This window comes from Salmo salar, chromosome ssa18 (genome assembly GCF_905237065.1).
Source record: "Salmo salar chromosome ssa18, Ssal_v3.1, whole genome shotgun sequence".
Taxonomy (NCBI): domain Eukaryota; kingdom Metazoa; phylum Chordata; class Actinopteri; order Salmoniformes; family Salmonidae; genus Salmo; species Salmo salar.
Genome location: NC_059459.1, coordinates 13139011 through 13166173, shown reverse-complemented (window position 1 = coordinate 13166173; position 27163 = coordinate 13139011). Strand labels below are relative to the sequence as shown.

At 40.7% G+C, this 27163-nt stretch overlaps 1 protein-coding gene across 1 annotated transcript in view; it reads right to left on the bottom strand.

The window, feature by feature from the left end:
- Positions 1–296: 296 nt before the first annotated feature.
- The window catches only part of LOC106576724 (synapse differentiation-inducing gene protein 1), a 51708-nt gene continuing 24841 nt past the window's right edge, over positions 297–27163 (bottom strand). The window contains exon 4 of the mRNA XM_014154069.2: positions 297–2093. Coding sequence (XP_014009544.1) covers positions 1935–2093 — 159 coding nt within the window. The 3' untranslated portion in view covers positions 297–1934. The remainder of the gene's footprint in view (positions 2094–27163) is intronic.

Here is a 27163-nt window from a genome sequence, read left to right as displayed (position 1 = left end):
TTTAGGTCTGTGCTGACTTCAATAAACACTCAATCATTTTTTTTGTGTGTTCAAGTAATATTACTTTTTTTAGAAGCCTTTACGTTCATATAATTATTTTTTTAAACATATTTTATAATGTACAGCATATGCAACAAAATAGCCTAACCTGTAAAACATTTTGACCAGATTAGTTCATGTGCTAATACTGTATATGTTGTAATAAGCAAAGCTATTGTGCATGAAGAAAAAATAAAATTATTGTAAGAAAGTTGCAGCTGAACCAACCAAAGTCAGATTGTGAAACCACAGGCATGTCAGATATAACACTACATTTAATTTGCAAGCACTTTTATGTCAAACACTGACTCTCCAATGAGTCTCCAAAACATTGACAGTTGACATAGTAGCAGTATACAGCAGGGGAAAACAAATATTGCAAAAAAATGATAACATCTATTCCAGTATGTTTATAAACAAAAAGCATAGAGGTATTTACAGCATGGCTTCTGCCTCCAAGGACTCGCCTGCTTCCCCCCCTTATTTGTGCCCATCAACATTGAGGTACTGTATCTCTGTGTATGCTGGTTCTGTTGGAGAGCTGCAGCCTGTGCACTTTCTATCCCTGACGGAACACAAAAGCATGTCGACGTAGGGTTACAACAAAAGCTCCACATTTCAGGTGTGAAGCATGTGTTAAAAAAACATTGTGCTGCGAGGAGACATCAGTTCTCCCTCGAGATAATAGGGCCACCAAGATACTGTATTGGAGTGCAGTGGCACTTTAATGTACAGTGCCTTCAGAAAGTATTCCACATTTTGTTGTTACACAGCCTGGAATCAAAATGGATTCAATAGATTTTCTTTCTCACCCATTTACACACAATACCCCACAAGCGTGGGGAAGGAGGCCTGTATCTTTGTAGTGACTGGGCGTATTGATACACCATCCAGAGTGTAATTAATAACTTCATCATGCTCAAAGGGATATTCAATGTCTGCAGCAGCCCCCCCGACAGATAATTTGAAGTGTGGGGTACTGAGATGAGGTAGTCATTCAAAAATCATGCTAAACACTATTATTGCACACAGAGTCCATGACAATTATTTTTGGAGCACATTTTTACTCCTTAACTTATTTAGGCTTGCCATAACAAAAGGGGTAGAATGCTTATTGACTGAAGACATTTCAGCTTTAAATTTTTTTATGAATTTGTTAACATTTCTAAAAACATAATTCCACTTTGACATTATGGGTTATTTTGTGTAGTCCAGTGATAATAAAAACCTCAATTTAATCCATTTTAAATTCAGGCTGTAATCAAGCGGTGTGAATACTTTCTGTAGGCACTGTATATAAACCATCACATTACTTTATAGGACTTGTAGTATTCAACCGAGAAACGATCCAGTTGAGCTGCACTATGTGACATCCACGGACCAATTCAATGTGACATAGAATACATGTATACAGGTTGAATGTATGGATGAGTGACATCTTTAGCAGCCAAATGTGACTGATAGTGTGGTAAATGTAGCTGGACATTTACAACTCACCGTTAACTGAGCATTGAACATGCCCCGTAAACGTACAATATGCTCTTGGTACAGGTAATATTTAATGCATGTTGGTTTGACCTCTCACAGGCTGTGTTTTGCCTTGGTAAAACTCAAACCAATTTTAAACATTTAAAAAAGAAAATCAGTCGTGTATGGAACGACTAACAGTCTCCGGTTTTTCTTGGTCAAAATGAGAGAATAACTTGACCGTTACAATACCATTATCCATATCATGAACCTCATGTTAGAGCTCACAAATTGTGTCAACCATATGGCCAGGTTCTGTCCATCCTGATAGTCCCATAGTTATCATGCCCATATTCCATTGTTCAATTGCCCCCAAGTCAACCATACCCCCAGCGCAGTCAGTACAGTGCAGTGGGGGCAGGGCAAGGCTACAAGTGGTGGTTCTTGGAGAGGTATGCGATGAGCGCTACAGCCACGCCCACATATATGCCTGTGCCGATGGTGATTGACAGCACAGCCAGGAAGAGGGCACGTCTGGAGCTGGAGCTGGCCAAGTGTAAGTCCCCCTTAGACACCGCCTTGTTCGTCTGAAAGAAAGAAAGAAAGAAAGAAAGAAAGAAAGAAAGAAAGAAAGAAAGAAAGAAAGAAAGAAAGAAAGAAAGAAAGAAAGAAAGAAAGAAAGAAAAAAGAAAAAAAGAGAAAGAAAGAAAGAAATTAAGACCGAGGGCAAAGGGGAGAGAGAGACAAAATTACCCAATTCATAGGAGGAAATTAAACAGTAAATTGGCCCTTTCCAGTGAAATGTTGTGGAGGCGCTCAGCAAAACATGGCAACCCACAGCGGATAAGTAATGAAATCCTTTGTGACTCAACTCTCCAACTGGGCCTGTATCCTTCTGAAGTCCACGAGACATTATCAAGACTAAAGAGGGATATTCTGATTAATATAGCTCAATACCCTAGAAGTATTCCTTATTATGTCATCTGCATACTGCCCCTGACCTCCCCTATTACCTTGCTGAGGACCATTCTTGGTTTGTTAGCAAGCAGTTATTTTATCTTCAGCATTATGGGTAGCAATCAAAAGGCCGCCTCTAACATTGTTAATTGTGCAAGATTGAATTCCAAAACATTTATTAATGAACCCAATCCTCATTTAAAGATTCCAGACAAAGCTCATCACGAGGTGGGTAGCGGCTGAAAGTTGATAACCCTACTGGTGCTTGACCCAAGGTTGAAAAAAAACTGTTCTTTGGGTAAATGGAGGGTGAAGACAGGAGATTAAGGGATTGTGATGTTTTTATCTTGTTATTTTCTATGTTCAGACAGGAGCATAACATGGACTCATGTGAGGGCTCCCTGGCGCAAAAAACTATTTCACATTTGAATGTAGAGTGAACACAATGTAACAGCGAAATAACTGATGCAGAGGGAGGAAGGGCGTCAGAGGAGATGGAGTCCTGCGGGCTATTGAAAGCTCCATTATGATTTTTTTCTTTTAAAATGACTGGAATTTGATGCCATGTTTTTTTTTCCTGTGTGAATGTGGCCAGTGACAGGGTAGCTGAAATATTAATGCATGTAGCCGACCCCAGAGTCCCACGGGAGCCCTGCTGAGACGTCAACTTTACACCATCACTCAGACACAGTACGTCAGCGATAGAGAGGACAAAGAAAGAGGGAGAGTAAGGAAAGGGTAGTCGTAACAAGGAATGACTAGAGCGGTGCTGTGGTAGTCAATTAAACCATAGTACTTACAGCATACAAGAGGTACTCTTCGTCTGCCAGTCTTAGCTCACGTTCTTCTCAAGGTAGCTACGAATGTGTTTTCATTTAGAGGAACCTATGATTACTTAATACGCAAATTGCAATTGTGAAGGTTATGCCTCACAGCCATGCAGTACTCCTGCAGGCCACACATAATAGAGTTGTAACCGTATGACCAAGAATGGCGCTGGAGGGGATGGCTGCCATTTTACGGGCTCCTGTGTTTCCTCGCATTGTTTGTAACTTATTTTGTACGTAATGTTGCTGCTACCGTCTCTTATGACCGAAAAGAGATTCTGGATATCAGAACAGTGATTACTCACCTCAAACTGGGCAAAGATTATTTTCTTTAATGAGTCCGACGCGAAGGATATCCTGTTTCTCCGGGGACCAGGCCCAAATCCCCATCATTCACGTGAAGAAAAAGGTGGAGAAACAGGGGGCGGAGATCGGGGTGCCTTGTGAAAATTCGGCAGCGAGTGGGTAACCTGCCTCTACCATCCGTTCTATTGGCCAACGTGTAATCACTGGAGAATAAAATGGATGAGCACCGTTCGAGACTATCCTACCAACGGGACATTAACAACTGTAATATCTTATGTATCACGAGTACAGTGGCTTGCGAAAATATTCATCCCCCTTGGCATTTTTCCAATTTTGTTGCCTTACACCCTGGAATTAAAATAGATTTTTGGGTGGTTTGTATCATTTGATTTACACAACATGCCTACCACTTTGAAGATGCAATTTTTTTTAATTGTGAAACAAACAAGAAATAAGAAAAAAAAAGAAAACTTGAGTGTGCATAATTACTCAGCCCCCCCAAAGTCAATACTTTGTAGAGCCACCTTTTGCAGCAATTACAGCTGCAAGTCTCTTGGGGTATGTCTCTATAAGCTTGGCACAATTAGCCACTGGGATTTTTGCCCATTCTTCAAGGCAAAACTGCTCCAGCTCCTTCAAGTTGGATGGGTTCTGCTGGTGTACAGCAATCTTTAAGTCATACCACAGATTCTCAATTGGATTGAGGTCTGGGCTTTGACTAAACCATTTCAAGACATTTAAACGTTTCCCCTTAAACCACTCACATGTTGCTTTAGCAGTAAGCTTAGGGTCATTGTCCTGCTGGAAGGTGAACCTCCGTCCCAGTCTCAAATCTCTGGAAGACAAACAGGTTTCCCTCAAGAATTTCCCTGTATTTAGCGCCATCCATCATTCCTTCAATTCTGACCAGTTTCCCAGACCCTGCCGATGAAAAACATCCCCACAGCATGATGCTGTCACCACCATGCTTCACAGTGGGGATGCTGTTCTCGGGGTGATAAGAGGTGTTGGGTTTGCGCCAGACAGAGTTTTCCTTGATGGACAAAAAGCTCAATTTTAGTCTCATCTGACCAGTGTACCTTCTTCCATATGTTTGGGGAGTCTCCCACATGCCTTTTGGCAAACACCAAACGTGTTTGCTTATTTCTTTCTTTACGCAAATGGCTTTTTTTCTGGCCACTCTTCAAAGCCCAGTTCTGTGGAGTATACGGCTTAAAGTGGTCCTTTGAACAGATACTCCAATCTCCGCTGTGGAGCTATGCAGCTCCTTCAGGGTTATCTTTGGTCACTTTGATGCCTCTCTGATTAATGCCATCCTTGCCATGTCCGTGATTTTTGGTGGGCGGCCATCTCTTGGCAGGTTTGTTGTGGTGCCATATACTTTCAATTTTTTAATAATGGATTTAATGGTGCTTTGTGGGATGTTCAAAGTTTCAGATATTTTTTTATAACCCAAGCCTGATCTGTACTTCTTCACAAATGTATCCCTGACCTGTTTGGAGAGCTCCTTGGTCTTCATGGTGTCGCTTGCTTTGTGGTGCCCCTTGCTTAGTGGTGTTGCAGACTCTGGGGCCTTTCAGAACAGGTGTATGTATACTGAGATCATGTGACACACAGGTGGACTTTATTTAACAAATGATGTGACTTCTGAAAGTAATTGGTTGCACCAGATCTTATTTAAGGGCTTCATAGCAAAGGGGGTGAATACATATGCACACACCACTTTTCCATATTTTTTTATTTTTTGAAACATTTCACTTCACCAATTTGGACTATTTTGTGTATGTCCATTACATGAAATCCAAATAAAAATCTATTTTAAATTACAGATTGTAATGCAACTAAATAGGAAAAACGCCAAGAGGGATGATTACTTTTGAATGAATACACAGATAATATACAGTTGGCTGGGGTTTTCCGTGCATCGGCAGGATAGAACAGCTATGTATGGTAAGATGAGGGGTGGTGGTATGTGTCCATTTGTCAATAACAGCTGGTGCACAATGTCTAATATTAAGGAAGTCTCATGGTATTGCTAGCCTGAGGTAGAGTACCTCATGATAAGCTGTAGACCACACTATCTACCAAGAGAGTTTTCATCGATATATTTTGTGTGGCCATCTATTTACCAGCACTAACCAATGCTGGCACTAAGACCGCACTCAATGATCTGTATAAGGCCATAAGTAAAGAAGAAAATGCTCATCCAGAAGCGGGGCTCCTAGTGGCCGGGGACTTTAATGCAGGCAAACGTAAATCCATTTTACCTCATTTCTACCAGCATGTCACATGTGCAACCAGAGAGAAAAAAACTCTAGACCACCTTTACTCCAAACACAGAGACACATATAAAGCTCTCCCTCGCCCTCCATTTGGCAAATCTGGCCATAATTCAATCCTCCTTATTCCTGCTTACAAGCAAAAACTAAAGCTGGAAGTACCAGTGACCGTACGTACATATCCCAACCAGAAGCCATGGATTACAGGCAACATCCGCACTGAGCTAAAGGCTAGAGCTGCCGCTTTCAAAGAGCGGGACACTAATCTGGACGCTTATAAGAAATCCCGCTATGCCCCTCAGACGAACCATCAAAACAGGCCAAGCGTCAATACAGGACAAAGATTGAATCCTACCACATCGGCTCTGATGCTCATCGGATGTGGAAGCGCTTGCAAACTATTACGGACTACAAAGGGAAACCCAGCCACGAGCTGCACTGATGACGCAATTTCAAATCGCACTCCACACTGTCCTTCTCCACCTGGACAAAATGAATGAATGAATGAATGAATGTGGTTAATTGACTACAGCTCAGCGTTCATTTACCATAGTGCCCACAAAGCTCATCCCTAAGTTAAGGACCCTGGGACTAAACACCTCCCTCTGCAACTGCATCCTGGACTTGCTGACGGGCCGCCCCAGGTGGTAACGATAGGCAACAACACATCTGCCACGCTGATCCTCAAAATGGGGGGCCCTCAGGGGTGCGTGCTTAGGCCCTTCTTGTATTCCTTGTTTACCCACGACTGCGTGGCCAACCACGACTCCAGCACCATCATTAAGTTCGCTGACGACACAACAGTGGTAGGCTTGATCACCGACAATGATGAGACAGCCTATAGGGAGGAGGTCAGAGACCTGGCAGTGTGGTGCCAGGACAACAATCTCTCTCTCAATGTGAGCAAGACAAAGGAGCTGATCGTGGACTACAGGGGAAAAAAAGGGCCAAACAACCCCCATTCACATCGACGAGGCTGTAGTGGAGCGGGTCGAGAATTTCAAGTTCCTTGGTGTCCACATCACAAACAAACTAACATGGTCCAAACACACCAAGAGAGTCGTGAAGAGGGCAAGACAACACCTTTTCCTCCTCAGGAGACTGAAAAGATTTGGCATGGGTCCCCAGATCCTCAAAAAGTTCTAAAGCTGCAACATCAAGAGCATCCTGACCGGTTGCATCACTGCCTGGTATGGCAACTTCTCAGCATCCGACCGTAAGGCGCTACAGAGGGTAGTGCGTACAACCCAGTACATCACTGGGGCCAAGCTTCCTGCCATCCAGGACCTATAAACTAGGCGGTGTCAGAGGAAGGCCCCAAAAAACTGTCAAAGACTCCACTCACTCAAGTCATAGATGGTTCTCTATGCTACCACAAGGCAAGCAGTACCGGAGCGCCAAAAGGCTCCTTAAAAAACTTCTTTGGGATCGGTATCCCTTCCACGGGACGGTTGAGCTAACGTAAGCTAATGCGATTAGCATGAGATTGTAAGTAACAAGAACATTTCCCAGGACATAGACATATCGGATATGGGCAGAAAGCTTAAATTCTTGTTAATCCAACCGCACTGTCCAATTTACAGTAGCTATTACAGTGAAATAATACCATGCTATTGTTTGAGTGCGCACAATTTTGAACATGAAAAGTTATTAATAAACAAATTAGGCACATTTGGGCAGTCTTGATACAAAATTAACAGAAATGTAATTGTTCATTGGATAAGTCTAAAACTTTGCACATACACCGGTGCCATCTAGTGGTCAAAATCTAAATTGCACCTGGGCTGGAATAATACATTATGGCCTTCCTCTTGCATTTCAAAGATTGTACTTTTGTATTTTTTTTTGTACACTTGGTTTTTTCTTTGTATCATATTTCACCAGATCTATTGTGTTATATTCTACTACATTCCTTTCACATTTCCACAAACTTCAAAGTGTTTCCTTTCAAATGGTATCAAGAATATGCATATCCTTGCTTCAGGGCCTGAGCTACATGCATTTAGATTTGGGTATGTCATTTTTGTGGAAAATTGAAAAAAAGGGGCTAATCCTTAAGAGGTAACAGATTCTACCCCGAAGCCATAAGACTGCTGAACAATTAATCAAAGGCCACCCTGACTATTTACATTGACAACCCCCCCTTTTTGTTTTTACACTGCTGCAACTCACTGCATAGTCACTTTACCCCTACCACTTTACCCCTACCACATTGACTCGGTACCGGTACCCCCTGTATATAGCCTCGGTGTTGTTATTTTATTGTGTTACTTTTTATTTTATTTAGTAAATATTTTCTTAACTCTATTTCTTGAATTGCATTGTTGGCTAAGGGCTTGTAAGTAAGCATTTCATGGTAAGGCGCATGTATTCGGCGCATGTGACAAATAGAATTTGATTTGATTTAAGGCTGTGTTTTTCAAGTCAGCCCAATTCGGATCTTTTTTTCACTAATTGGTACCATATCATATCAGCTCTTTCGTCAATAATTGGTAAAAAGATCAGAATTGGGCTGCCTGTGTAACAGCCTATGCTGTTCAAGGTTACAGAGTTGGGGCTAATTGAAAATTGTGAACACCAGGCTGGCAGCGGAGATGTCATTCGGTGGAACCGGTCCGTCCTGTCATGACAATTTCATTTTCACACCAAACAGTGCCAAAGAACGGAGGTGTTGGAATAATTGACACATGGTTCAATTCAAATGTGTTACCAGTGTGTGAAAAGACCATAACCAATCATGTGGAATCACAGGGATGGATAACACCACCTCTGTGTTAGGATCTGTGTAACTGGTGACCCAAGTTGTGGGATCGTTCATAAATTCCAGGCTTTTTATGTTCAAAAGTACCAGGATTCTTCTCTATCATATAAACTAGATAAACCTAATAGGTTAAGTGAACATGCATTTTCTCTCATACAGTTCTCATGATGCCTAGAATGATTAAATATGCACATGCCATGCCAAAACATAATATTGTCAAGAGGACAAATGTTTACCATTACAATGATCAATATAATAACAGTTTTAATGTAGTCTGGAGGAGAGAAACAGCTGTCATTCTTTAATACAGAAAAATCGAATTCAGTCAATGTGATCAAATATCTTTCCACTGACACATGATTGTGGAGTGCCATTGTTAATAAAGCAAACACGTCCACAGTGTGTGCCGATGCCTCCTTAGTCTACATAAGGTTCCTCTGAACACTTTCCCCTGTGGCCCTGCAATGTAAACTCAAGTCAAATAGATGTATGTAATGGTTTCTGTCAGGACATACATTTCAGTCCTTGAGCACAGGCAGTTCTGTGTTCTATTTATATTACTGGCGTATGTCTAGGCCTCAGGAACAGAGAATTCGGTTTTTGGATTCAGCCCTGGCTGCAGCCTCAGTTAGAAGCTTTCATGGAAGGCTATTATCTTGTTTTTCATTTGACTCACCGTGGAGAAAATGTGCTTGAATCAATGAGGACATTACCTAATGACTTACTATGTCAACAAGACTAACCCTAGCTCTGAAGAACTTAATGGTACTCCGAACTGTATTGAAGATGTGATTTCACCCTCTTGCCTACACCCCTCAATGACAAATATACTAAAGACGCACTTACAAGAGAGAAGAAGAAGACTAATAATATATTACGCAATAATCCCTTCATTTTCGGATCGACTAAAAATCATCCTACTTGAAAATTGGTAATATAAACTTAAACCTAGTACTCATTAGAGAGAAGGATATGTACAAAACAAGGTCATCATCTTTAAAAAAGGAAGAATAATGATTTCTCCAACCAAAAAGCTTAATTCTTGGAAACCAAGGTAATCAAGGTAATTCAAATAATTAATTTCAGTTTTTGCTGCTGCTTCGCATTGAGGTCAAATATACTCTCTTACGTATATAATAGATTAAATTTACTGTGTTTGGGTGGACAACCCACCCCTAACACACACACACAAATCCGCACACAGTCTCTGTCCAACTCCAAACAATGCTACCATGAGGACCAAAGGCTGATTATCATCCCCTGCGTGGGGATCCCTGATCCATGGTTAATCTGGGCTTGATGGTATTATTTCATTTGAAGAGATCAAACTCCCACCCACTGCCTCCAACATACAGAGCCATGATTGCATGGAACTCCCATCTCCAATTACTCAAGCAAACAGCAAAATTACCTTTAAAAAAAGATGAAACAACATTTTATGGAACGGCTGGGACTGTGGGGACACACAAACACACGTTTTAGTTGTATTATTTGTACCATTATTTTTGTATATCGTTGTATTTTACATCTGTGTGACTTTCCTTGTCTATCACCGTATCAGAGTTTTGTTACTTGTCATGTTTCGTTTTTTTTTGTGGTCCCCAGGAAGAATAGCTGCTGCTTCGGCAAAAGCTAAATGGGGATTCTAATAAACCAATAAACCAAAAAATAAACCAAAAAATAAACCAAACCGAAAAACAACAGTTATAGTGGAAGTCAAAGATTTCACTACGTCACCGGAGCACGACGTATGTTTGTTGTTGTTGAACGCTGTCGAACGCAGAAAACTGAAGTAAAGAACTCAAATCTGAAGCTTTTTTTATTCCTCTAGTCTCTGTGTTTGATGTAACACACATTTACGCAGGGGGGAGGGGGAGTCGGGCATGACACAAACAATGACCTTCACTATCTCCAAGTTGTGAGTACACATGCACAGTATAATCATTCACAGAGTTATGTGAAGGTAATATAGGCCTTTGCTAACATGACAATGAACCATAATAGATCTGTGTTATGTCTATCACATTACATACAGTGTACGAAACAAAATATGAGTCATTTCTGCATACTTGGAAAGGTCAGCAGGACACAGTTGTTTAGGCTGCCAGCAGAATTGTAAATGAGGACAATGAAACATGCAGGTGGGCATGAAAATGACTGTTGATGAATGTGTACAAAACATTAGGAACACCTTCCTAATATTTTGCCCTCAAACAGCCTCAATTTCTTGGGGCATGGACTCTACAAGGTGTCAAAAGCATTCCACAGGAATGCTGGCCACTGTTGACTCCACTGCTCCCCACAGTTGTGTCAAGTTGGCTGGATGTCCTTTGGGTGGTGGACCATTCTTGACACACACAGGAAACTGTTGAGTGTGAAAAACCCAGCAGTGTTGCAGTTCTTGACACACTCAAACTGGTGCGCCTGGCACCTACTACCATACCCCATTGAAAAAGGTACTTATTATTTATTTAACCTTTATTTAACTAGGCAAGTCAGTTAAGAACAAATACTAATTTACAATGACGGCCTACCCCGGCTAAACCCGGACGACGCTGGGCCAATTGTGCGCCGGGCTTGTGTGACTCCCACAGCCGGATGTGATACAGCCTAGATTCGAACCAGGGACTGTAGTGACGCCTCTTGCACTGAGGTGCAGTGCCTTAGACCGCTGCGCCACTTGGGAACCCTTAAATCTTTTGTCTTGCCTATTCAGCCTCTGAATGGTAAACACAATCCACGTCTCAATTGTCTCAAGGCTTAAAAATCCTTCTTTAACCTGTCTCCTCCCCTTCATCGACACTGATTGTAGTGGATTTAACAAGTGGCAAGTGATATCAAAAAGGATTCACCTGGTCAGTCTGTCATGGAAAGAGCAGGTGTTCCTAATGTTTTGTGCACTCAGCGTATGAGAGATATCTCTATAGAATGGCTTCGATGTTATTGTTTAAAGGATAAGAGGAGGCTAGCATACTGAGATCAAGATTTATTAGTAACTCATGAGCCATTCATTAACACAGACTGTTTGTTTCAGATGACTGACAAACGTAACAAAATGCCACATTGCTCCCAGTCTGTCTCATTATTCTAACTATCCTCTGTTTTAACTAGAGGATGCCACATAGGGTGTTGTTGAGTCTTACAGACACTACCATTTTCCACCCAGCCCTCCCCAGCAGTTAATGAGCATACTAAGTATGTAAATATGATTAACAACCCTATTGTTCTGCACAGGCGAGAAACAGTTCTTTGCAATTACTGGTTCAATTTAAGTTGGCTTAATTAATTACAATCAAATCAAAACCAAAACGAATTAACCACGGAGCAACCGCAGTTCCTCAGATGCAGTAAGGAGAAAGAGAAAAGCACAATTTCCAGAATGAAAAACGTGTTTTACAAACACATTAGACAATTATCTTCTACCCTTGAGATCCGAGGTTGTTGCCTGAAAATAACCTTTCACATTTCAACAAAACACTTAGTGCTCCTACTACACAAACATCCACAGGGACATAAATGTACTGTATACACTACATGAAAGTATAGATCATTGTGGATATACAGTGGCAAGAAAAAGTATGTATGTGAACCCTTTGGAAATACCATAAAATGTGATCTGAACGTCATCTAGTTCACAACAATAGACAAACACAGTCTGCTTAAACTAATAACACACAAACGATTATATGTTTTCATGTCTTTATTGAACACACCGCGTAAACCTTCACAGTGCAGGATGGAAAAAGTATGTGAACCCTTGGATTTAATAACTGGTTGACCCTTCTTTGGCAGCAATAACCTCAACCAAACGTTTTCTGTAGTTTAGACCTGCACAACGATCAGGGGGAATTTTGGGCCATTCCTCTTTACAAAACTGTTTCAGTTCAGCAATATTCTTGGGATGTCTGGTGTGAACTGCTGTCGAGGTCATGTCACAGCATCTCAATCGGGTTGAGGTCAGGACTCTGACTGGGCTACTCCAGAAGGCGTATTTTCTTCTGTTGAAGCCATTTGGTTGTTGATTTACTTCTATGTTTTGGGTCGTTGTCCTGTTGCATCACCCAACTTCTGTTGAGCTTCAATTGGCGGACAGATGGCCTAACATTCTTCTGCAAAATGTCTTGATAAACCTGGGAATTCATTTTTCCGTCAATGATAGCAAGCTGTCCAGGCCCTGAGGAAGCAAAGCAGCCCCAAACCATGTTGCTCCCTCCACCATACTTTACAGTTGGTATGAGGTTTTGATGTTGGTGTGCTGTGCTTTTTTTTCTCCACACATAGTGTTGTGTGTTCCTTCCACACAACTGTAGTTTCATCTGTCCACAGAATATTTTGCCAGCAGCACTGTGGAACATCCACGTGCACTTTTGCAAACTTCAGACGTGCAGAAATAGGTTTTTTTGGACAGCAGTGGCTTCTTCCGTGGTGTCCTCCCATGAACACCATTCTTGTTTAGTGTTTTAAGTATTGTAGACTCGTCAACAGCATGTTCCAGAGATTTCTGTACGTCTTTAGCTGACACTCTAGGATTCTTCTTAACCTCATTGAGCATTCTGCGCTATGCCCTTGCAGTCATCTTTGCAGGATGGCCACTCCTAGGGAGAGTAGTAACAGTGCTGAACTTTCTCCATTTATAGACAATTTGTCTTAGCATGGACTGATGAACATCAAGGCTTTTAGAGATACTTTTGTAACCTTTTCCAGCTTTATGTAAGTCAACAATTCTTAGTCTTAGGTCTTCTGAGATCTCTTTTGTCCGAGGCATGGTTCACATCAGGCAATGCTTCTTGTGAATAGCAAAGAACATTTTTGTGAGTGTTTTTTATAGGGCAAGGCAGCTCTAACCAACATCTCCAATCTCGTTTCATTGATTGAACTCCAGGTTAGTTGACTCCTGACTCCAATTAGCATTTGGAGAAATCATTAGCCTAGGGGTTCACATACTTTTTCCGACCTACACTGTGAATGTTTAAATGATGTATTCAATATAGACAAGAAAAATACAATAAGTTGTGTGTTATTAGTTTAAGCACACTATATTTGTCTATTGTTGTGACTTAGATGAAGATCAAATCAAATTTGATGACCAATTTATGCAGAAATCCAGGTAATTCCAAAGGGTTCACATACTTTTTCTTGCCACTGTATCGACGAGTGAAACATTTTTATACATGGTAAAAACCTTTGCTTTGTGGAATAGGTCCACCATCGCTCAAGGAGGATTTTTGTTCCTAGCTTATTCCATACAAGGCCCACTCTCACACAATCGCGCCAAAATATTATGTAAAAAGCTTACCCAATTTGTGTGGGGCATGTTCTAAAAGCAGTGAATCAGATTAAACACACCGGCGTGGCAAAAACAGATTGTTGCAGTTTGGTATCGTAACATTGAGACCTCTCTTTAGGGTGTCGGGACCCATTCAGCTTTGCCCATGTGATATGACGGAGCTTGATTTAAATAAGATCTACAGTAATAATATCTTGTGACAAAAAAAAAAGGTCATTATTAAGTTGCACATATAATCCTGTGTTTTTCCATCTCACCATTTGTATACACCACCACCTTATTTAAAGAATAACAACTACCTGGTAAAAAGCATGCTCAGGAGAGTAGTTATAACAATGCCAATACAATCCTCCTTCATGACACCAATGAATCCACAAAATCAGCCAATGACAGAAGAAATGGTTGAGTGTTACAGGTGATAGTAAACATGCCAGGTAAACAACCTCTCCCTCAACATTAACAGCAAAGCAAAGGAGCCGATTGTGGACTTCAGGAGGAACCAGGCTGGACACGCCCCCATCAACAGTGCCGCCGTACACATCTCAGAGAAGATGAAATGATCTAACCACACAGACAACGTAGTGAAGGCACGACAGCGACTCTCCAACCTCAGGAGGCTGAATAAATGTGGCCTGTCCCAGAGGGCCTGCACAGTGTTGTACAGGGGTACCACCTGCTCCAACCTCCCCCCTATGGACATTTTCCTCTCACACCCTCAACGGTCACTTACCTGCTGCTCCACCTATGGGCAGTCTTTCTCATGCAGCTCTTCCCCCTGCTACATATGTGTCCCCTACGGACAGTCCACCCCCACAGACTTTTACTCTGCCCCCACCCCAACGACATTAGTCACTGTTGCATTTGTTAATATGTATATTATAACCTTTTTTATTAAAAATGTTATAGATTTTTTTCACTTGATCCCCACACCCCCTCAATGGTCAGGCTTCTCCCCTTATGGTCATTCCCCCACACCCCCTAAACAGTCTTTACTCTGCTTCCACCCCAAGGGACATTTATTTAGTCATCACTGCTACAGATGTTATTGTGTATATAGTTCTATTGTTGTTTTTTATGACCATTTTCTTTATTTTACCTGGTTCTGCATGTTGGAGCTCAAAGCCTATGATGTTCACTGTACCCTGCAAATCACACCTGCAACCCTGTACATGTGACTATTAAATAGTGAATCTGAATCCTAGAAGACTATTCTTGTTTATCCATGCATCTGTGGCTTTGATAATGGTAACCCTGTGGAGACACACTATACTGGTCTCAACCTAAACTAAATTAGGTGTTACTTACTTTATTCTTACAACAGCAGCTAAATGACCAGTCAGGGTGTTTAATCTCCAGCAGATCTCGTGTTTTAGCCACTCAATCTGTTTGGACGGTGCGCTCCCAACTTAATCAATCTGTGGGCCAGTAAATGGACCCATACACTTCTGCACTTCTACATTAATGTGGATGCTACCATGACTACGGATAATCCTGAATGAATCGTGAATAATGGTTTTGAAATTTAGAAACACATATTCCCCCTAAAAAAAAAATGGTGAGAGGTTAGCATGTCTTGGGGGTATGGTATTTGCGCGTCTAACTTTCTCACTCATCATTATTCACGATTAATTAAAGATTATCCGTGATCACGGTAGCCTCCACGTTAATGTAGAAGTGTTCAGAAGCATATGCTATTGTTATTTGTCCCAATAGTTTTGGTCCCCTATAATAGGGGAACTACGTACAAAAAGTGCTATAATTTCTAAACAGTAAACCCAATATACACTACAGTTCAAAAGTTTGGGGTCACTTAGAAATGTCCTTGTTTTTGAAAGAAAAGTACATTTTTTGTCCATTAAAACATCAAATTTATCATAAATACAGTGTAGACATTGTTAATGTTGTAAATGACTATTGTAGCTGGAAACTGCTGCTATTTAATGGAATATCTACATAGGCGTACAGAGGACCATTATCAGCAACCATCACTCCTGTGTTCCAATGGCACGTTGTGTTAGCTAATCCAAGTTTAATAATTTTAAAAGGCTAATTGATCATTAGAAAACCCTTTTGCAATTATGTTAGCGCAGCTGAAAACTGTTGTTATGATTAACGAAGCAATACAACTGGCCTTCTTACGACTAGTTGAGTATCTGGAGCATCAGCATTTTTGGGTTCAATTACAGGCTCAAAATGGCCAGAAACAAAGACATTTCTTCTGAAACTTGTCAGTCTATTCTTGTTCTGAGAAATGAAAGCTATTCCATGTGAGAAATTGCCAAGAAACTGAAGATCTTCTGTACAACGCTGTGTACTACTCCCTTCACAGAACAGCGCAAACTGGCTCTAACCAGAATAGAAGGAGAGGGAGGCCCCGGTGCACAACTGAGCAAGAGGAGAAGTACATTAGAGTGTCTCGTTTGAGAAACAGGCACCTCACAAGTCCTCAACTGGTAGCTTCATTAGATAGTACCCGTAAAACACCAGTCTCAACGTCAACAGTGAAGAGGCGACTCCGGGATGCTGGCCTTCTAGGCAGAGTTGCAAAGAAAAAGCCATATCTCTGTCCAGTGTCAACTGTTCTGCCTGCGGCTATGGAACCCTGACCTGTTCACCGGACGTGCTTGTTGCACCCTCGACAACTACTATGATTATTATTATTTGACCATGCTGGTCATTTATGAACATTTTAACATCTTGACCATGTTCTGTTATAATATCCACCCTGCACAGCCAGAAGAGGACTGGCCACCCCTCATAGCCTGGTTCCTCTCTAGGTTTCTTCCTAGGTTTTTGGCCTTTCTAGGGAGTTTTTCCTAGGGAGTTTTTCCTAGCCACCGTGCTTCTTTCACATGCTTTGCTTGCTGTTTGGGGTTTTAGGCTGGGTTTCTGTACAGCACTTTGAGATATCAGCTGATGTACGAAGGGCTATATAAATACATTTGATTTGATTTGATTATTTTGCCCATCTTAATCTTTTCTTTTAGTTGGCCATTCTGAGATATTACTTTTTCTTGGATTAGCTAACACAACGTGCCATTGGAACACAGGAGTGATGGTTGCTGATAATGTGCCTCTGTATGCCTATGAGGATATTCCATAAAAAAATCTGCTGTTTCCAGCTACAATAGTCATTTACAACATGAACAATGTCTACACTGTATTTCTGATCAATTTGATGTAATTTGAATTTACAAAAAAAGTGATTTTCTTTCAAAAACAAGGACATTTCTAAGTGACCCCAAACTTTTGAACGGTAGTGTAGGTCAAACCACACTCAAATTAAAGCTGACAGTCTGCACTTTAACCTCAGTCATTGTTTGATTTCAAATCCAAACTTGTGAAGCATAGAGCCAAAAGAATACAAAATGCTTCACTGTCCCAATAATTACGGCGTCACTGTATATCCCAAAAAAGTCTGAGTAAGCTTTGTTGTACAATTAACAGTAAAATACACTGCATTTCAAAAAGTCTGCAATAATCTAATGAATTCAGGACTTGTAAAAGTATACCTAGGTTAACTATAAGCCCTCCATAACCATAAGACCCACTAATCATTTTATTATTTTATCAAAAGTTTAAACGGCTTTTTGTTGTTGTTTCAATAATCACTGTCTATGAAAATGCCCTTTTTGTTACAGATTTAACCAGAACCATGCATAATGCACATTAACTAGTAATAAACTTCCTGTAGCAGGTATTATAGGTCTCATAAACAATCTCTCAAGCACAAGCCCACCTGCTAGTGAGTAGCCAGCAAATGTTTATATTTCAAGTCTAGCTAACTTGGATCTATTTGCCAGCTAACAAGATAGAACAGTTAAATTGTTATGAACACACCTAGTGTTGCCATGTCCGCTGTTTTCCCACTATTGGGCTACTTTAAAAACTATGCCGCGGGTGAAAATGTATTGGTCACATGTGGCGGGTTTTTGGGCTATTTCTAAGTTGCAAAGCAGTCGCTATGGCATCTCTCTTAAAAACATATATATTTCACTGTGATCTGCTGCTGACTGTTAGGCAGTGAGTCAGGCTGTTGCTGAGTGAGTGAGTGAGTGAGTGGTGGAGAGGGCCGGAGGGGTGCGTGCCTGTGTTGAGAGAGCACTACAGCTATTTAGTCACGTGAGTGAGAAGAGCGGGGGTAGCATGCGCAAACGTGGTGGCAGCTATTTAGATTGTTATTACGGAGTCACCTATTTCCAACCCTTTTCCCGTAAAACATATTAATTAGCAAGAACTGATGCACATCATGAAATAATGGAAATAATGACTTCGGGCACACTAGAGCGCATTACATACATTCGCTCGGAGGGAGTCTAAACTGCATTCCAAAACCTCTTAAAGATCGGACCCTTTTTTTGCTCAGTTCTTGGGTCTCTAGGCTGCCCGAGTGGAAATTTGAAATGGAATTTATGGAACTCCCTTGCTTGGTTCTTTTTATGGGGGGGGGTCCTCAATGAAACTGACATTACATGTGGAGAATGATACATTTGCCTCTGTTGGCCATCAAGTAGCCTATTAATGTATATGCCATTCTAGGCTACCATTTGATACAATAAATGTTGAAATGACGATATCACTGGAGTCATTTCAAATCAATTTGTGCCACTTGTGTAGCCTACCTGGAGCTGGCAAACCAATTTAATAAATCGCCTATAACTTCAGTTTATTGTTGTTGTAGCCTTATGTTATTATGCAATAATAATGTTATGCAATTATTAATGGACATGTTTCGTTCATTCAATTGGAAGTTATCAAACTATCGCAATTGCAGATCAGTTGTTAGAACGCATTAGATTGATGGTAACAGTCAGATTAGACTACAGGTATTAAAAAATAAAATCTGTTGTTTACCAGCATATTCAGTTCATATACATATTATTCATATTTAATTCAGTGATTGAAATTATGACCCCATCCTCAGTAGCCTATTCCAGCAGACTATTGGGAAACACAAGCACTTCTTACCTCGAAATCTATTCATGTTGGATAAATTCGTCTGTTAATTTGAACTAAGCAAGCTGCTAAATCGTTCACATCTTGCCTACCTACATCTTGTCTAGGCTACTGTAGACTATCTGAAATGAGATGTAGGCCTATCAGGGGCTATAGGCTACCTGCCTTTATCTAAACAAACCATGGCAACGTTGAATTACAATCATAAACCCAGATTTTAGTCTGTAGTCTGTGCCTATTGAAATGTCAATCTGGCAAATAGGCCATTTATAACAGTGTATAGTCTTAACATCTGACACATAATAACAGCCCAACTGCCAGAAAATAGCCACCGTTTTTTATGTTCTTCCTCTATTTCTTGCTCAGAGATTTTCAGATCGTCTGTCCAACTTTCATCACTCAAACTCTCCTGGCCGATTTCTCTATAGTTATGCACATGTGCAAAGGGGATTTATTTACAATTATAAACCTGGATCGAGTCCTGAATGCTAATTGGTTGGAAGCCCTGGTATATCAGACCATAATACTTTTTACTCTTTTAATTACGTTACAAGTTACTACGATATTCCTTCTTAATTGGCTCGATAACGTTATGGAAAAAACGATTTATTATATAAACATGTCAACTCCTCTCTTGGCCAGGTTGAGTAGTCCTTGAGTAGTCCTTGCGCTCAATTTTAGCTAGACCTGGCAACCCTGAACACACCCTTCTGTCCGTCTCCAACTGTTTGAACAGCATGCTAGCCTGTCCACTTTGTTCAGGATGTTGAAATCATATGGCCTACCTTGTTTTTCACTATGAGAACGAGTTCCCAATTCCTTATATAATAGTATTTTATGCTTATGCACATTTATTAAAACCAAACTAGACAGTATAATAGTCTGTGGCTAAAATGCTGCCAGCAGTACACACGCGCGATAGAAACTGCATTCATTCGTTTCCAGAATCAATGCGGACATAAGAACAAGCGGACATAAGCGTTCATAAAAACTAAAAGAAAACATAAGTAAACTTGATTCTTACAATACAGGCATTTGGAATATCGCGCTAAAACATAAACTCAAATTAATTCGGTATACAGCCCAGCTCTAAAATGAAATACTAAATGGCATATTCAAACCAGGAAAATACCCCCATAGAAATAAATGCACTTTAAAATGTTGAAAGAGTTATCCATGTTCCCCAAATAGCATCCCCAGAGATAAACGGAAGGATTTCATTCCAAACTGGCCCGTTCTCCTCCAGGTTTCCCTTGGGTTGGTGCCTAACTAGAGATGAGATCAACCCCTGCTTGAATATGTATTTCACAATTTACTCGCTCTGATAGTTCCCTCTAAGTCCCAGAAGAGATGGGAAGTAGCGTGGTGGTGGTTGCAATATGCATGATCAACGGAGCTCTCCACTCTGCCAGATGAGTCAGAGGGACATAGTCATCCTCAACTGTGTCACTGCTGGTAACAGTAATGAAACTGGAAAGAAACTGTACCCAAACACTTTTCAGCCCAGCTTGAACAAAAAAAGGGAATCAGGCAATTGAGGGACTTGAAAATCCCCAAAACATTCCTTACCCCAGGACACTTCCAGGAAAAGAAAAACGGGCACTGTGTCTGCAATGATCTGAGTATTTATTGATAGGACATATGCGGAGAAACTCATCCACGCCTTCATCTTCTCTCGGATCGACTACGACAAAGCACTGTTTGTAGTGATTTGGCTGGGAGACCCCCAGAGGCTCCAACCAATCCAGAACAGTGCTGTCAGTGTCCTGACCAGGACCAAGAAGTCAGACCGCATCCCCCCAATACTGGCCCAATCCCCACTGGCTACCGGTCAACTACCGGATCAACTTCAAAAGTCTCATGCTTGTATTTAAAGCCTTGAATGGATCCCACCTACATCAGCGACCTCATCTCAATCAGCGAGCCACCTCGCATTCTCCGCTCCAGCCACTCCCTACTGCTTCATGTCCCCAAGACACGTCTATGGGGGACCGAGCCTTCTGCTCCCTTGCCCATGAAATGGTCTCCCTGACCATCTGAGAGCCACTCCATCACTCTGAACTTTTAAAACTGGCCTTAAAACTCACTACTACAGACTATATTTCTGAGTCCTAGTCCCAATCTAAAATGCATTTAGCACCTAGCACACTATTGCCATTTTACCTGCCTTGATTCTAAATCTATTATATATAAAAATCCTCAGTAGAGCTTTGAGATAACTAATATAAAGCGCTATACAAATTAAAATGTATTATTATTATACAAAAAAGGCTTACATTTAAGCCTAATTGCCATCAATTCTGTCCGAGTCAGTCTGGGAGTTTCGCTTCGATAAAAGCCAATTCATGCTTCTCCTTTGAGTTTGAGACAGTAACAGTAAGGAGTAAGGATCCCCCTGGGCACAGACGTCAGTTCATGTCTATTTTTGAGTTGTCAATTAACTTGAAATAAAAAAATATAATATTTCATTTATGTTCAAAGTTGGGTGAACAAAAGACAAAATTCTCTTACGTTGATGACTTTTTGGAAAGCCAATCAGTTCTTCACATTGATACGTCGTCACAACAGAACAGGAGGAAGAAAAAGACAAATGAGCAAAAACTGCAGCTAATACTGTGCAGAAATCCAAGTCATTCTGACAGATTAGTTTACCTTTTAACAGGCAACTGTATAGCTACTGGGTTGTTTATCTAATAGAAAGGGTGGGGGAGGGGGTCCCCTGCAATCTCACCCATGAAATCTAGATTGGTTGTGATTAAAGCTTTTCCCCCCTACACCATGTCGCCCCAAAGAGCTGTGTATTGATTGCTTCGTTCCTCCTCAAAAGGAGGAAATTAATTGGAGTGTTGAGCAGTACAAAAGGTAACGGGAACCAATTAAAATGGGGGCAACGGCCTTTAGTTGCTCTCGAGATGCAGAAACCAAGTGCACCACTCAAAACACAGCTCTTATTAACGTTCTACACAGAAGCTGCTTTCTGCTCTGCTTTGAGCGTGAGACTGAGGTACATCTTCACAGAGAGAGCCCATAAGCAATAACCTGATCTTGATTAAAGTGCACTCAAGGTGATTGATATTTGAAACAAACTCCCGAGGGAGGTGTTGAAAGGAAACCTATGCTATGGAACACACTCTGTATGTGTGAGCTGTAGACAACATGGATTATCTTTATATTACACAAATACAGGCTGGAGCAGAAAATTGTTGAGCATTACTGAAGCAGTTCCTTTGTCAATCTATGCACGGTTTTTCATCCAATTATCACATTACCCAATTTCCATAAATGTAAATACCAATAATGTTCTTAATTATGTTCTGGCTTCTACCTCTTGATCCAATAAACACATGTCAGTGCCGATCCATTCTGCACAAACAAGAAGTTGTGTCTATAGCATTTTCTGAAGACATGATTTCAACAGCTTTTGTGTGTGTACGTAGGTGGCTTTCTCAAGGCTGCATTTTCCTTGATTTTCATTATGTTTTGCAGACCACCTTCAATTTTCCTAAAAAGTCAACGTGGACAACTCATAGGAGGAGGAGGATCAGCAGATATTTAATCCAAGAGATTCTCTGGTAATTTTGTATACTTTTTAGACAGTAGTTCTGAAAATGGACCCAGAAAATGACGTACTACGTCACATATGTGCATTGCTCTCTCTTTCCCTCTGCTCTGTGTGCATCTTGCTAACTGGAACTCAAATGGCGAGGGACTGAAGCTCATTGGCTGAAACTCGAATTTCTGGGGGGGCTGGCCCAAGTGTGGGAAGATTTAGGGAAAATGGCGCTGCACAGCTTCCAGAAAACAGTCACTTCGTGGCTAATTGAGGTAAGATAGTAATTCTGCTCATAGATTATGCAGATACGGGGCAGCAGGTAGCCTAGTTGGGCTAGTAACCGAAAGGTTGCTAGATCGAATCCCTGAACTGACAAGGTAAAAATCTGTCTTTCTGCCCCTGAACAAGGCAGTTAACCCACTGTTCCTAGGCTGTCATTGTCAATAACAATTTGTTCTTAACTGACTTGCCTAGTTAAATAAATAAAATATGAACTACAGAATCGACACATCCAGCCCAAAGTGGGAGGTAAAACATTTTTTTTTTTAAACTTGCTAGTGTAACAGTGTAGGTTCCGTCCCTCTCTTCGCCCCAACCTGGGCTCGAACCAGGGACCCTTGCACACATCAACAACTGACACCCATCGTTACCCATCGCGCCACAAAAGCCACGGCCCTTGCAACGCAAGGGGAAACCCTACTTCAAGTCTCAGAGCGAGTGACGTCACTGATTGAAACGCTATTAGCGCGCACCACCGCTAACTAGCCATTTCACATCGGTTACACTAGTTGCCAAAGTTCTGGAGCTTGTCTATTCACTGAGACTCAAAACATTTTCCTGTTCCTTTCAGGAACTTATAATGGTTGCTTTGAATAGCTTATCTTTGATTATATCCTAAAGCAGGGGTGTACATTTCATTCCAGGGAAGGCCTAGTGTCTGTGGGTTTTTTGTTTTTTTTCCTGTCAATTAAGACAACCAGGTGAGGAGAGTTCTTTACTAATTAGTGACCTTAATTAATCAATCAAGTACAAGTGAGGAGAAAAAGCCAGCAGACAATCCCTCCGTGGATTGAGTTCGAAACGTGCCCTAAAGCTCTTCAAAACCTACCACCATGGCGAAGTGGCTTTCTGTTTTAATTTCAGCCTGCAACATTTTATATCCTGTGGCTACAAGGCTTTGTAGTTGGATTTTAGGAAATTGATTTTAGCGTGGGCTGTGTTGCCCATGCCAACCGAGCAGACTTTCTAAAAACCTGGAGCAAAGAGAGAGATGTAGGTGTGTGAGTCGTGACGTGCAGTCAGACCAGAGTGATTCAGTGTGGGTAGCAGGCTGCTGCCAGAGGCTTCGAGCAGCTCACAGAGATATGAGATCATTACACACACACGGAAAACAACTGTCTAACATCTTCATCAAGCCCACTCTTATCTATCAATGTCCTTTTGCTTATTTTCCTGGTTCTAAGATGCAATCAAGATGGTAAAACTATACAAAGTACAAGGTTACATGTTTTTATAGGGGATTTATGTTGTACATGGTCTGAAACAACAGGGACTTTTCTCTAAAGGCATGTTATTTTTGTGTTATACTGTTATTAAAGCTAAGCCCTTCCTGCAAATAGCAAGGATTCAATCTCATGGTGTCCTTAGTGGTCCCCATGGTGCCATAACAAACCCATGGTTTTACATTACAGAGAAAATAACATTGTCTAGGCGCATGCTTTGGCTGTAAACAAATTGTCCTATTTTTAAAACATTAGATGGAACGAAAAAAAGTTTAATCAGGTCCCCGATTTATTTTATATGAAAATAAAGCATCTTCCTTTTTTCTCCTAACTGCCATTGGTGACCTGTGAGCTGAGAAAAAGCAACAGCTAATGCAGAGATTTCATCCCGTTCTCTACCTACTAGGCAGCCCCATGGGACCGTAGCTCTGCTGTCCTATGTTACAAAATGTTAAATACTGAAACACACAGGAATATTGAATACTGATATTGAATACATGATGCAGCTAACTAAAAAACAGGCTCACAGGCAACAGATCCACTGTCTGGCACATTGAAAAGGAATAAAGAATATTGGGAGACTTTATTTCCATTTTAACAATGAATACCTTCCTGCCAGTAGATCTTGACAAAAAGTGCCAAGTGAATGTCTACACACACCCTGCAGTCATCACATTCTGCTGCTTTAAAATAAAATGTAAAAAAATATGAAAATGATTTTTTTCCCCCTACTGATCTACACATCAAACTCCACATTTTCAAAGTGAAAGATTTTTTGAATGTTCCAAATTAAAGTAGCAATATGTCATTTTTTGGGCAACCCAACCAAATTCACATAAAATGTAGAGTTTTTATCAGTTTTATTGAAAGCAAGTCCAAGAAGCGTTAGATCTGTTCTATGTGCACTATTTGTATGCTTGTGTTTTTCAGTTTTGTTTTTGCATCTTTTACTTTCAGTTTTGTACACCAGCTTCAAACAACTGAAAATACAATATTTGTGGTTATTGAAAAGGTATTTCACAGCTGTTTGTACAATTTTAATGATTCTCTACACTACGCATTGCTTGTTTTGTCACAAACTGAAATTAGGTGAACAATTAACATTTTTGAAACCAGGAAATGGCGGAGCGTTTTCTGCATATTGCACCTTCAATTAAAAAAAATAAAGATTTCTTGATTGTGTATGTCTTCACACCCCTGGGTTAATACTTGGTGGAAGCACCTTTGGCAGCCATTACAGCTGTGAATCATTTTGAATAAAGATTCTATCACCTTTACACTACTCTTAGGGTAATAAACATGGTAGGGCAATATGGCCAAATAAACTCAGCAAAAAAGAAAACGTCCTCTCATTTATTTTCAGCAAACTTAACATGTGTAAATATTTGCATGAACATAAGATTCAACAACTGAGACATAAACTGAACAAGTTCCACAGACATGTGACTAAAAGAAATTGAATAATGTGTCCCTGGGGGGGTCAAAATCAAAAGTAAGTCAGTATCTGGTGTGGCCACCAGCTGCATTAAGTACTGCAGCACCAGATTTGCCAGTTCTTGCTGTGAGATGTTACCCCACTCTTCCACCAAGGCACCTGCAAGTTCCCGGACATTTCTGGTGGAAATGGCCCTAGCCCTCACCCTCCCAGATGTGCTCAATGGGATTGAGATCCAGGCTCTTCGCTGGCCATGGCAGAACACTGACATTCCTGTCTTGCAGGAAATCACGCACAAAACGAGCAGTATGGCTGGTGGCATTGTCATGCTGGAGGGTCATGTCAGGATGAGCCTGCAGGAAAGGTACCACATGAGGGAGGAGGATGTCTTCCCTGTAACGCACAGCTTTGAGATTGCCTGCAATGACAACAAACTCAGTCCGATGATGCTGTGACACTGTCCCAGACCATGACGGACCCTCCAAATCGATCCCGCTCCAGAGTAGAGGTCGACCGATACTGATTTGTCAACGCTGATACCGATTATTGGAGGGCCAAAAAAAGCCGATACTGATTAATCGGCCGATTACAACAATGAACACTTTTATTTTAACTTAATATAATACATCAAATCTATTTAGTCTCAAATAAATAATGAAACATGTTCAATTTGGTTTAAATAATGCAAAAACACAGTGTTGGAGAAGAAAGTAAAAGTGCAATATGTGCCATGTAAAAAAGCTAATGTTTAAGTTCCTTGCTCAGAACATGAGAACATATGAAAGCTGGAGGTTAATTATTCACGGTTAAGAAGTTTTAGGTCGTAGTTATTATAGAAATTATGACGCGTCGACTATTTCTCTCTATACCATTTGTATTTCATATAAATTTGACTATTGGATGTTCTTATAGGCACTTTAGTATTGCCAGCCTAATTTTGGGGGGTGTAGGGCTGTAACTCATAAACAGCGCTGTGAATCAACCATTCCTAAGAGCTGCTTACAAACGCAGAAAAGTGCTATTTCCATAAATGCTTACGACCCTCCTGCTGCCTATCACCACTCAGTCAGACTGCTCTATCAAACCATAGACTTAACTATAATATAATAAACACAGAAATAGGAGCCTTTGGTCATTAATATGGTCAAATCCGGAAACGATCATTTTGAAAACAAAACGTTTATTCTTTCAGTGAAATACGGAACCGTTCCGTATTTTATCAAACGGGTGGCAACCATAAGTCTAAATATTGCTGTTACATTGCACAACCTTCAATGTTGTCATAATTATGTGAAATTCTGGCAAATTAGTTCGCAACGAGCCAGCCGGCCCAAACTGTTGCATATACCCTGACTCTGCTTACACTGAACGCAAGAGAAGTGACAATTTCCCTAATTAATATTGCTTGCTAACATGATTTTATTTTAACTAAATATGCAGGATTAAAAAATATATACTTCTGTGTATTGATTTTAAGAGAGGCATTGATGTTTATGGTTAGGTACATTTCTGCAAAGATTGTGCTTTTTTCGCGAATGCGCTGTTGTTAAATCCTCACCTGTTTGGCAAAGTTCAAGTAGGCTGTGATTTGATGATAAATTAACAGGCACCGCATTGATTATATGCAACGCAGGACAAACTAGTTGACCTAATAATGTCATCAACCATGTGTAGTTAACTAGTGATTATGTGAAGATTATAAAAAAAAAATCAAAGATAAGTTTAATGCTAGCTAGCAACTTACCATGGCTCCTTGCAGCCACAAGGTCCTTTTGACACTGCACTCGCGTAAAA